Source organism: Podarcis cretensis, assembly GCF_951804945.1.
Source record: "Podarcis cretensis genome assembly, chromosome: 13".
NCBI lineage: Eukaryota > Metazoa > Chordata > Lepidosauria > Squamata > Lacertidae > Podarcis > Podarcis cretensis.
In genome coordinates, this window is record NC_137182.1 from 51,027,088 (window position 1) to 51,041,702 (window position 14,615).

At 47.0% G+C, this 14,615-nt stretch overlaps 1 protein-coding gene and 1 long non-coding RNA gene across 2 annotated transcripts in view; one reads left to right on the forward strand and one right to left on the reverse strand.

Annotated features, from left to right (window-relative positions):
- Window positions 1-14,615, reverse strand: part of LOC307202364 — a 237,422-nt gene that overhangs the window by 160,427 nt on the left and 62,380 nt on the right. The window lies entirely within an intron of this gene.
- RNF31 (ring finger protein 31) overlaps window positions 1-14,615 on the forward strand; it is a 41,804-nt gene that overhangs the window by 16,412 nt on the left and 10,777 nt on the right. Inside the window, exons 9-15 of the mRNA XM_079952241.1 lie at window positions 411-692; window positions 1,829-2,092; window positions 3,175-3,357; window positions 4,327-4,539; window positions 8,584-8,757; window positions 10,282-10,380; window positions 11,860-11,949. Of these exons, the coding sequence (XP_079808367.1) occupies window positions 411-692; window positions 1,829-2,092; window positions 3,175-3,357; window positions 4,327-4,539; window positions 8,584-8,757; window positions 10,282-10,380; window positions 11,860-11,949 (1,305 nt within the window). The remainder of the gene's footprint in view (window positions 1-410; window positions 693-1,828; window positions 2,093-3,174; window positions 3,358-4,326; window positions 4,540-8,583; window positions 8,758-10,281; window positions 10,381-11,859; window positions 11,950-14,615) is intronic.

Here is a 14,615-nt window from a genome sequence, read left to right on the forward strand (position 1 = left end):
AATAATAATACAACGCAGCAACATCACCTACCATTAAAAACCACTAAGTCTCTTTATCAATGGCCCATTCTTTCTTCATGGACAGCTCTTAAAAATATATATATATATTTATTATTTTCGTTATACATACTTTTACAATGCAGTACAGTAAATCACATAAATACTTTTGCAGCTTCCCTCCATCCCTTCAGCGAGAATCTCTTATTTTCTTATATTGCGTATTCTATTTATTTAACCTTATATCTGCCATACATTGTAAGAGCTATTTCAGTCCTGCCAGTGTCTTTAAAGTTTTACAGTTGTCTATTATATACACCATAAATTTCCTCCTACAAAAGGAGTTGCTGGGGGTTGGACTAGATGCCTCTGGGGTTCCCAGCTCTACGATTCTTTGATTCCTTCCCCTCCAGGCCTCTGGTTGGCAGTGCGAGCACTGCACCTTCTGGAACAAGTGCCCCGGGCGGGTATGCGAGATGTGCAACTGCACCAGCCAGCGAGGGGGCCCCGAGCCCTCGCAGCCCCACACCAAGCTGGAGAAGGAAGAGGACGAAAGGTCGAGGAAGGGGACGGCGGAGGTCAAAGCCGATCTGAGGAGTCTGCGGAAGGCTCTGCCCATCTCCCAGGAGGAGGCGGAGCAGCGGAGGCAGGAGAAACTGCGGGAGGATGGGCAGAAGATGGTGGCCATGATTCGGGTGAGAATTTGCCGGGGGGGGGGAATCATCTGACTGTCCAGAGGCAATCAGGTTTGCAAGGGGTGGCTGGGTCAAGTGGACCTGCAGGACTCCCTGCCTGTCCCTCTCCTCAGGCCACACCCCTCACTACCCTTATTTACATGTGATGCTCCGCCCACTTTTGCCCCCCCGGCTCCCGGGAAGAAGGGAACTTCCCCCCAGGCTGAAAATAAGGCTTCTCCACTCCCTGTGGGTTAAACCACAAAGCCTAGACTTGCCAATCAGGAGGTCGGCGGTTCGAATCCCCGCAACGGGGTGAGCTCCCGTTGCTCGGTCCCAGCTCCTGCCAACCTAGCAGTTCGAAAGCACCCTTAAGTGCAAGTAGATAAATAGGTACCGCTTTATAGCGGGAAGGTAAACGGCGTTCCGTGTGCTGCGCTGGTGCCGGTTCGCCAGAGCAGCTTTGTCACGCTGGCCACGTGACCCGGAAGTGTCTCCAGACAGCGCTGGCTCCCGGCCTCTAGAGTGAGATGAGCGCACAACCCTAGAGTCTGTCAAGACTGGCCCGTACGGGCAGGGGTACCTTTACCTTTACCTTACACCAAATGGGGGTTCCGCGTGTGTCCCCCTCTTTCAGCTGAGACCCCCAAAGTGGCAATTGGGGGCACCACAGAGCTCTCAGACCCCCTTGTTTGCCCATCAAAGTCCAAGAACCTTTATTTATTCATATTTTTTTGTGGACGTAGTTGTGCATTTGAGGAGGGGCAGTTGCATCATTCCCCCCGCCTTGATTTATTTATTTTGAAGTGTTTACTTGCGGGGTGGGCTTGTTTCTGAGCATCGTCGGATTTCCTTCTGCAAAACGGGCATGTCTTAGGTTTCCCCTGGGGCCTAAAAAGTTGGGGAACCTCCTTCCTTTTGAGCATTTTCTGTTAGCATGACCGAATTTGGGGCGGGGAGGAGGAGAGATCAGAATTGCAGGGGGTGGCAGCGGAGACCCCTTTTTCAGGCGCAAGTATCATCCCGAGTCGTCCTCCTGACCCGGCCGAGAGAGTTGCCGACCAGCTTGAAAAGCCCCTTGCTTGGATTTGACCCAGGCTCGGACCTCCTGCGCTTTTGGACCCGGGCCTCGAACCCTTCCCTCCTTTTCCCCGCAGGAAGCGGAAAAAGTTGGCGTGGCCCCCGAATTGGTGGCGGCCGCCTTGCGCTACTCTGGGGCGGAGCTTCCCCTGGCGTGGCTGAATTCGGAGCTCCCCGGGGTGCTGGAAGGCGTGGCTGAGCTGGCCACACAGCGAGGCGAGCAGGAGCCCGGGGGAGGTCTGGGGGTCTTGACCCGCCAGGAAGTCCAAGCGGCCTGGACAGAGAGCCTGGGCGACGTGGACGAAGCCATCAGCCGATGCCTCAGCGCGCGGCGAAGGAAGGTCAGCCGGGACGGGACGGGCCTCTGGAGAAAGGGGTTGTGTTGTAGGGGGGAAATATTTTGGGAGAACACAGCATGGGCTGTCGAGGGTCATTCCAGGAAGTGGGTGGAGCTTGGAAAATGGGGGCGGACTTAAAGGATGGTCTGGGAAGTGGGCGGGGCCAGGTCAGCCAATCAGGATAGGTTCTGGAGAAAGGGGAGGTGCTTGTGAAAATGGGGAATGGGAGGAGATGATGGACTTTTTGGAGCTGGCCGACCTGACTGGAAGAATCCGCGAACAGAAAGAGGAGGAACATCAAGAAGAATGGAAGAAATTCAAGGATGATTTAGCTAGATATTCTAAGATAATATAAGCAGAATTACTTGTCAGTACCAAACTGGCCTAGGAGTAAGATATGTTGAATTGGATAACATTATGGATTGGAAACATTAAGAAAAGAAAGAAAGATGTTAATTGAATAAGTTAATTTTATTGGAAAACTGCTACAATGAGTTCTATGGAAACTCAGCTGGGGGGGATTCGAGGAAGTGATTTAATAATGATAATTAAATTGGGATTTTAGCGGTTAGGATATATGTTTGTTCCTTTGTCTTTTTTATATTGTATTGTTTTTCTTTTATGTTTGTTATAAATTTGGAAAATTAATAAAATATTTGGGGGGGAATAGGAGGGGGCTTACATTTTGTGGGTGGAGCCTCGGGGCAGAATTCGCACCTGAGCCAATGTCTGGAAGAAGTTGGGGAGGCCCGGGGAAATGGGCAGCCGGCTGAGGAGAGGGCAGTGAAGGAGCCTGGGATTCATTAAGAATAGGAACGATTTGCGTGTGAGAAAGGAAAGATTGAGGGGAGCTGTGCTGAGTTTGGAAAGGGAACGGGCTGCTGGGTTGGAAGGGGCAGGGATGTGCTTGAGGCAAAGCTTTATTTGAGCTCCCTCAGTCTCAGTCCCTGGATGTGCCCCTCCAGAAAAAAAAAATAGTAAAAGAGCTCCTCTGAGCATATGCAGAGTGCTTTTGGAAGCCGAGCTCTGCGCTGCGGGCCACCGGAAGGGTGGGATCTGGCTGAATACGCCCTTTTTCCATGCAGTTGCGGGAGCTGAAGGCGCTGGGCTTTGAGGAGCGTGGCCCCGTGCTGCAGGCCCTGTACCAAAACAACGGGGATCTGTGGCGAGCCTTGACACAGCTGCAGTGCCAGCGGTTGGAGCCCTTTCTTCAGCGCATGTGGGAATACGAAGACCCTCCCTTCGACTTCCACAGCCCCGACCGACAGGTGAGAGAGAGATTAAGTCAGGAATGCCCAAACTTTTTCCAAAGAGGGCCAGATTTGAAGAAGTGAACATGCGTGAGGGCTGACCGCAGATGTTGAGCTTTTTTTACAATTTTACTTCAAAGTTGTTGAGCTTATTTTAGGATTGAAGTTGCTTCAATCTCCAGCGCATATATTCATCATCAACAACCTTTATTATGGTCCAGAGACCCAACAAATCGTTACAAAGCAATACACAATTCATACAGCCTACCTCCAGGTTAAACAGGCATTTTGTTCAGAATATAGGGATCATTGGTTCTTGCAAGTAAAAACTTTGCCACTGCTAATGTTCTGGCATTTGTCCGGTCTTCCAATAGGAAACTGACATAGTGAGCCTCTGATTTTCCCGGGAAAGGTACCAGCAAGGGTAATATCAGTTCAGCCCTGGCTTGCTTATATTGTGCAACAAAATATGTTTTATGGAGTCGATGTCTTGAGCACACGAGCAAAGACTGTCCGGGTAGGGAACTCCTCTCAACCTGCCATCCAACACTGCAGAAGACGTTTAGTCTGGCTTTGGTGAAAAGCCTTCGATAATTTGGTACTGTCACGTTTTTAATGTAAGATGTTACCTTAAAGACATGCCCATATTGTACTCCTACTGCCAGCGGACTACAGACTGTGTGTGATTGAGATCGCAAGTCACTGTGTGCATTATCCCATAATCTTTGCTTTAACGTCTTTAGGGTGCCTTCATAACCCAGGTAATATAGTTGGGGGGGGGGGGTGACAGACCAATAGAGGTGGCTTTTTTAGCCATGGTTTTGTGTGCATATATTGCCACAGGGGGCAGATTAAATCGACCGGCAGTCCGGTTTAGGCCCCCAAAACAGACTTTGGACATGCCTGGATTAAGGGCTTTCGGAAGTGGCTGGAGGGGGGATGCCGCCATTATCCTTCCTGTTGTCTAACTCTTCCTCCTCCTTTCAGGCTCTCCTCCGCCGCCTGCTGGCCTCTCTTTCGCTGCCCAGCTGGGGCCGAGCGGAGCTGGTGGTCTCCTTGATGCTTGAGCAGCCGAGCGAAGGCGGATGGGAGCTGGCGGACATCGTGGAGGCCGTCAAGGCCTCGCCTAGCCGGGACTTCATCAAGCGTCTCTTGAGCTGGGAGTGCGCCGTCTGCAGCCTGGCTTTGCCCCGTAACAAGGTACGAGACGCGGCTCCTTTGATGGGTCCTGGGAGAAGGTTCACTCTCTCATCCTGCAGCTCAGTCGGTGTTGCTCTTTAGGAATTACAGTGGTACCTTGGTTCTCAAACTTAATCCGTTCCGGAAGTCCATTCCAAAACCAAGGCGCGCTTTCCCATCGAAAGTAATGCAAAATGGATTAATCCTTTCCAGACTTAAACCCCTAAAACAGCAACTTAACATGAATTTTGCTATCGAACGAGACCATTGATCCATAAAATGAAAGCAATAATCAATGTACTGTACTATAAAATAAATAAGACAGTACAGTGGTACCTCAGGTTAAGAACTTAATTCGTTCTGGAGGTCCGTTCTTAACCTGAAACTGTTCTTAACCTGAGGTACCACTTTAGATAATGGGGCCTCCCGCTGCAGCGTGATTTCTGTTCTCATCCTGAAGCAAAGTTCTTAACCCGAGGTACTATTTGTGGGTTAGCGGAGTCTGTAACCTGAAGCGTCTGTAACCCAAGGTACCACTGTATTGTAGATAATAAAAATAAAAAATAAATAAATTTCTTACCTGCACTGATGATAGTCATTGTTTGGATGGGAGGCTTTTATCCATTTCCGCAGTCACACAATCAATCAATCATTCAGTAGCTGAACAGTCACAACAACAAATGAACTGAAAAAGCCTCAAAAGCAGAAACACAAAATAAACAACATAAACAAAAGCACCTAACTTAATCCGTTCCGGAAGTCCATTCGACTTCCGAAATGTCCAAAAACCAAGGCGCAGCTTATGATTGGTGCAGGCGCCCCGGAAACAATAGCCAACAGCCACATCAAACGTCCGGCTTCTGAAAAACATTCGAAAACCAGAACACTTACTTCGAGGTTTTTGGCATTTGAGAACCAAGGTATTAGAGTACTATAATATATCCAAAACAATGGGAGAAATTGGAAGGATCTCAAGAGAGAAGAAAGACAGGGACTATTAGAACTCCTATTAGAATAAACAAGTTCCATTTTAAATACTGAATAAGATGGATAGCAATGTGTAATAGAAAAAGAAGCATGAAATTAGGTGAAAGGTGTGTGAAAGAAAGTAATAGAAGTGGAAAGAAATTGCAATTGAGTAGATTGGAAGTCTAACACAAAGGTGGGGTGAGGGGTGGTGGATGGTGACGGGAAAAGGAATTATCTGTGGGAGTGAGTGTGGGTATGTTTGAACATTTTTAAGGATTGTATGAAATGTATGTTTGTATGCTTGTATATTTGCAATATGTGTGTATTAATGCTGAATTATTTTAACAATAAAAACTTTTCAAAAAGAAAAAAGAAACAAAGAAAAAGAGAGAACCAGAGTCTGAAATACAGAGCACAAAATAGAGTTGGTATACGATCACAGAGCATCAGAACCTTGATTACATCTTAATAGCAAAGCTCGTCATAATTGCGGCTTAATAGCCTGCTGCCTGGTTCTGATTAGGAGCTCGAAGGGACCAAAAAAATTAGGGTGGTTTTAAAAGGTTCAGTCCGGCATCTTGCGTCCGGTTGTGTCCTAGCATAAACTAAAACCTCCTTGATCTCAGGAACCGCGATGCAAAATTTGGTTATGGTACCTTAAGAGGTGTTCAGATGCAGAGAGAGACAGACTTTCCAAAATACAGTGAAATATAAGAATCGCTCTTCAAACTATGATGGCTTACCAGATCTACTGTCATGCAGGCGTAAAGAAAAGCTCACCTTTATATTGGCAATTTGTGAATCCTTTTATAACAGTAAGGTAAAGCTACATCATTATCGTCTCTCTCTCTTATGTTCCAGCTTAGTTATAATTAATGCAACAGCCTGCAATAGATTTTTGCTAAACATTTATGTCATCAAAGTAGCGCAGTTTTTGCAATGGCTATCCAAGGAGATCAAATGCAAACAATTGCTTTTTTTTTTTTAAAGCATATTTGGATAGAAATTAAACAGTCGTTCTCAAAACCTCGGTTGCTGATTAATTTGTAATTTCTGGTATGTGTCTTTGGAATGTAATGGGATTTTATATTTGGCTCTTGAGTTTTAAAAATCCTCCCAACTTGCTTATCTATCTGTGGAGGCAGAACTTTCTGTCTGGCGTTAACTGTTTCTCTTTAGCCAAGGTCAGGTCAACTAGCCTGAGACATTCTTATTTTTGCAGAAATAAAAGCTGCACCTTTGTTTGTGTGGATCATCTGCTCTGAGATGATCTCCCATTGCCTGTGCCAAGTGAGCGGGGGTGTCAGTTGCAGCTGCAGTATTTAATTTTAATTGGATTGGTCTGTTTAAGTCTGGTATAATTGACTTATGTAGGGCAACTGGGAAATTCTTTGATGCTTTTGGAGGGGGTTGGGGTCTTAATTTTCAGCCACGTTACTTAAAGACGTCGAATTTGTCCTGTTTAGTTAATTTTCATTTGCAGTATTTTACCTCCTGGGGCTCGGGGGATGTTTTGTTTACTTCTTTACTATGTTTGTTATTAATTTTCCTTGTATTTTTGCAACTGGCTTTTGCGTGCAGCAGGTAATTTTTATCCTAAAGCGGATGGTGCTCTGTTTAGTTGTCGGTCATGTTTTGTAGAATGCAGAAATTCCCTGGCTTTTTTGGGGTCCTGTTTCCTGTTTAACCTGTGCTGTAAACTGCTAGAGGTTTGTTTGAACGTAAGCAGTATATAAATTGCCCGTGAATAATGCTAAATATTAGTCTCCTAAGCACATAAAAAGAGCCTTCAGGATCAGGCCAATGGCCCATCTGGCCCAGCATCCTGTTCTCCCATTGCCCAACAAGATGCCCCAATGGGAAGGATTGATCCCGAATTCAACAGGGCTCTCTTCCTCCTCTGGCCTTCAGCAACAGGAATTCAAAAGCATTGCTGCTTCCAGCCAGTGCCGGATTTACCTATAAGCTAAACAAGCTATAGCTTAGGGCCCCACTCTCTTGGGGGCCTCACAAAAATGTAAAGCGGAAAAAACCTGGATTCTCAAAATATAAGATAAAAAACAAATAAAATAAAACCTACATACAGCAACAGTTTTGTGCTGTGGAGGCTCCTATGATGTAAGCCTGCTCCCTAAAACACGACTGGTTTGCTGCTATTATTTCATGTTATAACAAGACTAGATTATAAATCTTTGTAAAATCTGTTTCTAAAGGAACTTTTGTTTTTGCCAAATGCCAGTGTGTTTGCATTATTAAGTTTGTTATGAATAAAACATCATTTTAAGTTAGAGATTAATAATTATTTCACTAATAATATACTTATTCTTAATTGTATTTGACTATTAATATACTTCTTAATTGTATTTCAGTTCAACAATTACTTTGATAGAATACATATTTTGTTATGTGCAGATGCCTTGAGATACCTATAAGGTCCATAAATGACCATATAGCATGTATTCAACCCAAAAAACAGTGACAGTTTGTTGTTGACAAAGGACAGCTGGACATATAAAGGCCCCATTACCTTCAGTAGTTTAGGGTCTCAACAAACCTAAATGCGGCCCTGCCTCTAGCTATGGAATCAGAGCACAGCCATCGTAGCTAATAGCCATCGATAGCCCTCTTCCCCTACAGGATTTTTGCCCAGTCCTCTTTTAAAGCCGTCCAAATCAGTGGCCAGCCCTGTCTCCTGTGGCAGAGAGTTCCGCAGTTTAACTAAACACTTGCGTCAAGAAGTAATTTCTTGTTTTTGTTTAAAATATAATTTTTATTAACAGGCCAATCAAATCACATTAATTCCAAATCACATTATCGGTCCCGAGTCTTCCTTCGTTCACCTTCGTAATTTCTTGTTTTTGTTTAAAATATAATTTTTATTAACAGGCCAATCAAATCACATTAATTCCAAATCACATTATCAGTCCCGAGTCTTCCTTCGTTCACCTTCGTAATTTCTTGTTTTTGTTTAAAATATAATTTTTATTAACAGGCCAATCAAATCACATTAATTCCAAATCACATTATCGGTCCCGAGTCTTTTTAACACGGTAGAGTCTCACTCAGCCAGGCTGTTCTTGTGTGTGTTTTTTTCAGATGCAGTCGCTGACGTCGTGTGAGTGCACGATTTGCCCGGAATGCTTTGCCCTGCACTTCACCATCGCTGTGAAGGAAAAGCACATCACTGACCTGGTCTGTCCGGCCTGCTCAGAGCCTGAGATCAGCGACGAAGGGGAGCTCATCAACTACTTCTCCACCCTTGATATCCAGGCATGTCCTCTCTGCGCACTCCTACATCCTAGATTGTTGTTGGTGTTTAGTCATTTAGTCGTGTCCGACTCTTCGTGACCCCCTGGACCAGAGCACGCCAGGCACTCCTGTCTTCCACTGCCTCCCGCAGTTTGGTCAGACTCATGCTGGTAGCTTCAAGAACACTGTCCCACCATCTCGTCCTCTGTCGTCCCCTTCTCCTTGTGCCCTCCATCTTTCCCAGCATCAGGGTCTTTTCCAGGGAGTCTTCTCTTCTCATGAGGTGGCCAAAGTACTGGAGCCTCAGCTTCAGGATCTGTCCTTCCAGTGAGCACTCAGGGCTGATTTCCTTCCGAATGGAGAGGTTTGATCTTCTTGCAGTCCATGGGACTCTCAAGAGTCTCCTCCAGCACCTGAATTCAAAAGCATCAATTCTTTGACGATCAGCCTTCTTTATGGTCCAGCTGGAGCAGGAACCAGCAAGCCACTCCAGTATCCCTGCCAAGAAAACTCCATGGACAAAGACAACAGGCATCCTAGATACATTCCCCAAATGCCAAATTTCCACTCCGTGCTAACGTCTCCTTCTCCGTAGAAACGCAGCCTACGTTTTAACAAATGGCGACGTCCCTTTTAACAGGTCCTTGGTGCCCCTTTTAATTTTAATTTTTTAAAGCAAGGAGGGAGGAAAAGTGTAGATTGAACTGGAGGTGTACCTGACCATTTCTTACTTGCCAGCCCTCCTTTTCGTGTAAGGGTTGGGCCCAGCTAGGAGAGGGAGTTTACAAGGACCTTCCTTCCAGCCCACCTCTAGGGGGAAAATAGTTGCCATGTACAGAATCAGGGACGCGGGTGGCGCTGTGGGTTAAACCACAGAGCCTAGGAGCCTGCGCCTCTCCTCAGGCCACACCCCTCACACCCTTATTTACATGCAATGCTCCGCCCACTTTTGCCCCAGGCACCCAGGAAGAAGGGAGCTTTCCCCCCAGGCTGAAAATAAGGCTTCTCCACTTCCTGTGGGTTAAACCACAGAGCTTGCCAATCAGAAGGTCGGCGGTTCGAATCCCCGTGACGGGGTGAGCTTCCGTTGCTCGGTCCCTGCTCCTGCCAACCTAGCAGTTCAAAAGCACACCAGTGCAAGTAGATAAATAGGTACCACTCCGACGGGAAGGTAAACGGCGTTTCCGTGCGCTGCTCTGATTCGCCAGAAGCGGCTTAGTCATGCTGGCCACATGACCCGGAAGCTGTACACCGGCTCCCTCAGCCAATAAAGCGAGATGAGCGCCGCAACCCCAGAGTCGGTCACGACTGGACCTAATGGTCGGGGTCCCTTTACCCTTTACCTTTACAGAATCAGACCATTGGCTCACCCTCCTCACTACCTACCATGCAGACTGAATGTCAAAACAGAAAGAATTTTATTGGGGAGAAAAGTTGGCCAAAGGAAGAGAAAGGGAGGGATGTAAACACAGACTAGGATTGTATAGCCAATCCAACAATCCAACACCATTTTTCTGTTTCCCATATTCTGCTACCTCCCCACAGCTACGTGGTTGCCTGGACCCCGAGACCTATGAGCTCTTCAACAAGAAGCTGATGGAGCGCGTTCTCATGCGCGATTCCAAGTTTCAGTGGTGCACGCATGTGAGTAAAGGACTGTTTGGGGGAGGGGAAGAGTTTATCAGGGAGGGAGAGGCTGGATGTAAAAAAGGGCCTCCTCCCGAAAGACAAACGATGAATCGTCTGGAAACGAGTCAACGTGTTTCGTATATAAAAAGTCTGCTGCCTTGATCACACTCTAGCGCGACTGAGAGACGAGGCGGGGCTTTGGAGGTGCCTTAAGGGAGAGGTGAAATCCCTGAAAACCTGCCCCCCTCCCCACCCTGCAAGTTCATTTTTGTGCATTTAGGTCTCGCCCACCTCTGAGGTGCTGAAGATGATGTTCTCGGCTATTCTTGGTTACAAGAATCTGCCTAACACCGAGCGAGGCCTTTGAGCCGTCTAGCTCAGGAATTGCCTTCAGTGGCTGCCAGCACCTCTCCAGGATTTGGGTCAGGGTGTATCTCCCAGCCCTACCTGAAGATGCCAGGATTTGAACCCAGGACATTCTGCTCGCAGAGCAGATTGTTCTACCCCAGAACTACGACCCTTCTCACTACAGTGGTACCTCTGGTTGCGAACGGGATCCTTTCCACAGGCCCGTTCGCAACATGAAAAGAACGCAACTCGCAGTGGCGCGTTTGCGCATGGGTGGGTTGCGATTCGCCACTTCTGTGCATGCGCGTGACGTCGTTTTGCGCTTCTGCGCATGCGGCGAAACCCGGAGGTAACTACTGCAACGCGCTCTATGTGGGGCTACCTTTGAAGGTGACCCGGAAACTGCAATTAATCCAGAATGCGGCAGCTAGACTGGTGACTGGGAGTGGCTGCCGGGACCACATAACACTGGTCTTGAAAGACCTACACTGGCTCCCAGTACGTTTCCGAGCACAATTCAGTGTTGGTGCTGACCTTGAAAGCCCTAAACGGCCTCGGTCCTGTATACCTGAAGGAGCGTATCCACCCCCATCGTTCAGCCCGGACACAGGGATCCAGCTCCGAGGGCCTTCTGGCGGTTCCCTCATTGCGAGATGTTACAGGGAACCAGAAAGAGGGCCTTCTCGGTAGTGGCACCCGCCCTGTGGAACATCCTCCCATCAGATGTGAAGGAAATAAGCAGCTATCCTATCTTTAAAAGACATCTGAAGGCAGCCCTGTTCAGGGAAGTTTTTAATATTTAACACTGTACTGTTTTTAACACTTGATTGGGAGCCGCCCAGAGTGGCTGGGGAAACTCAGACAGACGGGTGGGGTATAAATAATAAATTATTATTATTATTATTATTATTATTATTATTATTATTATTATTATTCCGCATCGCCACGAGGCGTATCCTGAAAGAATGTAACATGAATCGGATGTAACATGAGGTATGACTGTAATAGACTAGTTTATTCCCCACCTGTCACCACCTCCTCAATTGTGACAAGTGTCCGGCTCTGGGGTCGGGAGTAGGGACTCCCAGGATGCCTTGCGATCGCTTCTCCCCTTCGCTTCTCCCTTTCTTTTCCTCCTCTCTCTAGTGCTCCTTCGGCTTCATCTACGAGTCTGAGCAGTTGGAGGCCAAATGTCCACAGTGCCGCAAGAGCTTTTGCGTCCAGTGCAAGCGTCAGGTGGGTGAGGTTGCTTCCTGCGGGGTGGTTGTGGAGCAGCGAAGGGGCTGCCATCGTGCTGGGAGTGGCTGTGTCTTGTGAGGAGCCTTGGGGTAGCCATTTGGGTCCATAGATATCTCTCACACAAACACGCTCTCTCTCTCTCTCTCTCAAAGCCTCGTTGTTGCTTTGTTCTTCCCAGAAACCCAAGAAGCCAGTCCATTGTTGAGATCAGGGGGTAGGTAGGTAGGTAGATAGGTAGATAATTTATTACGGTCAGAGACCAGCTTATAAAACACACTTGGGGGTACAATCCCAGAACGAAAATAATCATTTAAGACAATGTACAACACTACAGTAAGGGACGCAGGTGGCGCTGTGGGTTAAAGCCTCAGCGCCTAGGGCTTGCCGATCGAAAGGTCGGCGGTTCGAATCCCTGCGGCGGGGTGCGCTCCCGCTGCTCGGTCCCAGCGCCTGCCAACCTAGCAGTTCGAAAGCACCTCCGGGTGCAAGTAGATAAATAGGGACCGCTTACCAGCGGGAAGGTAAACGGCGTTTCCGTGTGCGGCTCTGGCTCGCCAGAGCAGCGATGTCACGCTGGCCACGTGACCCGGAAGTGTCTCTGGACAGTGCTGGCCCCTGGCCTCTTAAGTGAGATGGGCGCACCAACCCCAGAGTCTGTCAAGACTGGCCCGTACGGGCAGGGGTACCTTTACCTTTACCTTTTACAACACTACAGTGGTACCTCGGGTTACATACGCTTCAGGTTACATACGCTTCAGGTTACAGACTCCGCTAACCCAGAAATAGTGCTTCAGGTTAAGAACTTTGCTTCAGGATGAGAACAGAAATCGTTCTCCGGCGGTGCAGCAGCAGCAGGAGGCCCCATTAGCTAAAGTGATGCTTCAGGTTAAGAACAGTTTCAGGTTAAGAACAGACCTCCAGAACGAATTAAGTACTTAACCCGAGGTACCACTGTAAATTTAAAATTTATAAATGTGATAAGCATATAGACACTTAAAACTTTAAGATAAGCTACCGCAGAGAGATGACCCAGAGTCACCCATGGAACCGAGTCTGGGGATTTTCTTAACGAACTAGTTTGGGTCGGGCGATGGTCTGTGCCTATAGATCTGTACACAGAATCTGGTAACCATCCGAGTTGTCTTATGATCTTTGCCTAACAGGGAAAGGTCAAATTTTTGCTTTTCCGGGAGGTCAGCGAGCCTTACCAGCAGGGGATCAATGGTCTCACTACGTGCCTCTTCATAAAAGGGACATCTAAAGAACAAGTTCTCTGGGCTTCCTATATACCCCAATAAACAGGCGCAAAGTCTCTGAGCATATGGGACTTTTTTAAAGGACCGGCGATGGCAGAACCGAGTTTCTGGCGAGTGTAAAAGCCCTTCTTGCATTTTTGGATACGAGAAAGAAGAGATATGCTGCCGGTGCGGCTATATCTCTCTCGATTTCTCCAGTTTTATAGTCGGGGCACCTTGAACAGTCCTGTTGTCTCTCGGTGTCTATGATTCTTTGCCTGACCGTAGCTTTTGCCTGGCCCCAACCCCAGACTTAGAAAGATCAGGGGTTAAAGTCGGTGCCATTTTGAAAGGTTTGAGCCGCCATCTTGTTTCAAAATGGCGGCCAGTTGTATCCCGGCATAGATGGAAACCTTCTCTTTGATCTCCCAAACCAATCACACCTCACATCTTCTGAGGTGTCCAAATGCCGGGACAGCAAACAGTGTTTCATTTTTATTTTTATTTTATTTTTATTAACCGGCCAATCACATCGAATCAAACCACATCACATAAATTCCAAATTACAGTGCCGAATTTTTAAATTTTGTTGGGGGTTCCCATACTTCCAGATCCGAGGAGGGATTCTGATCTAATCATTCCTTCTGCATTAATGTCCAAATCAGTCCAAATAAGTCCAAATAGATGTTCAAACAGTCCAAACAATATTCATAGTTCTTTCCAGTCTTATCTTGCTGTTTCCTCATCACTTCTTAATCAAATATTTTCTCTTTGTCCTTTATGGTCTCTCCTGATGGTCTCCTTAAGCCGATATACACCGGTAATGCTCCTGCGTAGATTTCCAGTCGTGAACCTCCATCCAGATGGTTCCCATAAATCATCACCTTCGGAGATAAGATCACTTTTTCCCTCGTAAATTCATAGCTCTGTCGTACTTAAAGCCTCTTTGATGAGTCTCTCCCATGATATTCACTGTCCTCCCAGGCTTATTCCTCCGACAGAGCTTCCCAAGATGGCGACGACGACATTTTTAACTGCGTCAGAACAAAGCTCTTATACATTCCACAGTCTTCTAAAAACATACTTTGATTCGAAAGTTTATCTCCACACAGCCTTAGATTCACAGCTTAAGTCCTTAAAACCTCATTTCTGGCTTTTGACTCTTGAAGGGAGGGGATTCTTGGGGTTAATCACATAAGTAAAATAAAACGTTTTCCCCCCTCCCCCATCAGTCTTTGCCATACCGTATCTTGACGTATCTTCTCATAAATTAAATCTTGTTTTTCCAGAGACCTCTTTGTTGCAGTATTCACTCCTCCTCATTTCCTGAAGTATGTGTGTTTCCTTCATGCCAAATCATTTCTTTTGAAGTTCTCGCAGCTAGTGGCGCAGGTCAGAGATGGCGTCCAGGAGTGCCGACCCACGGGA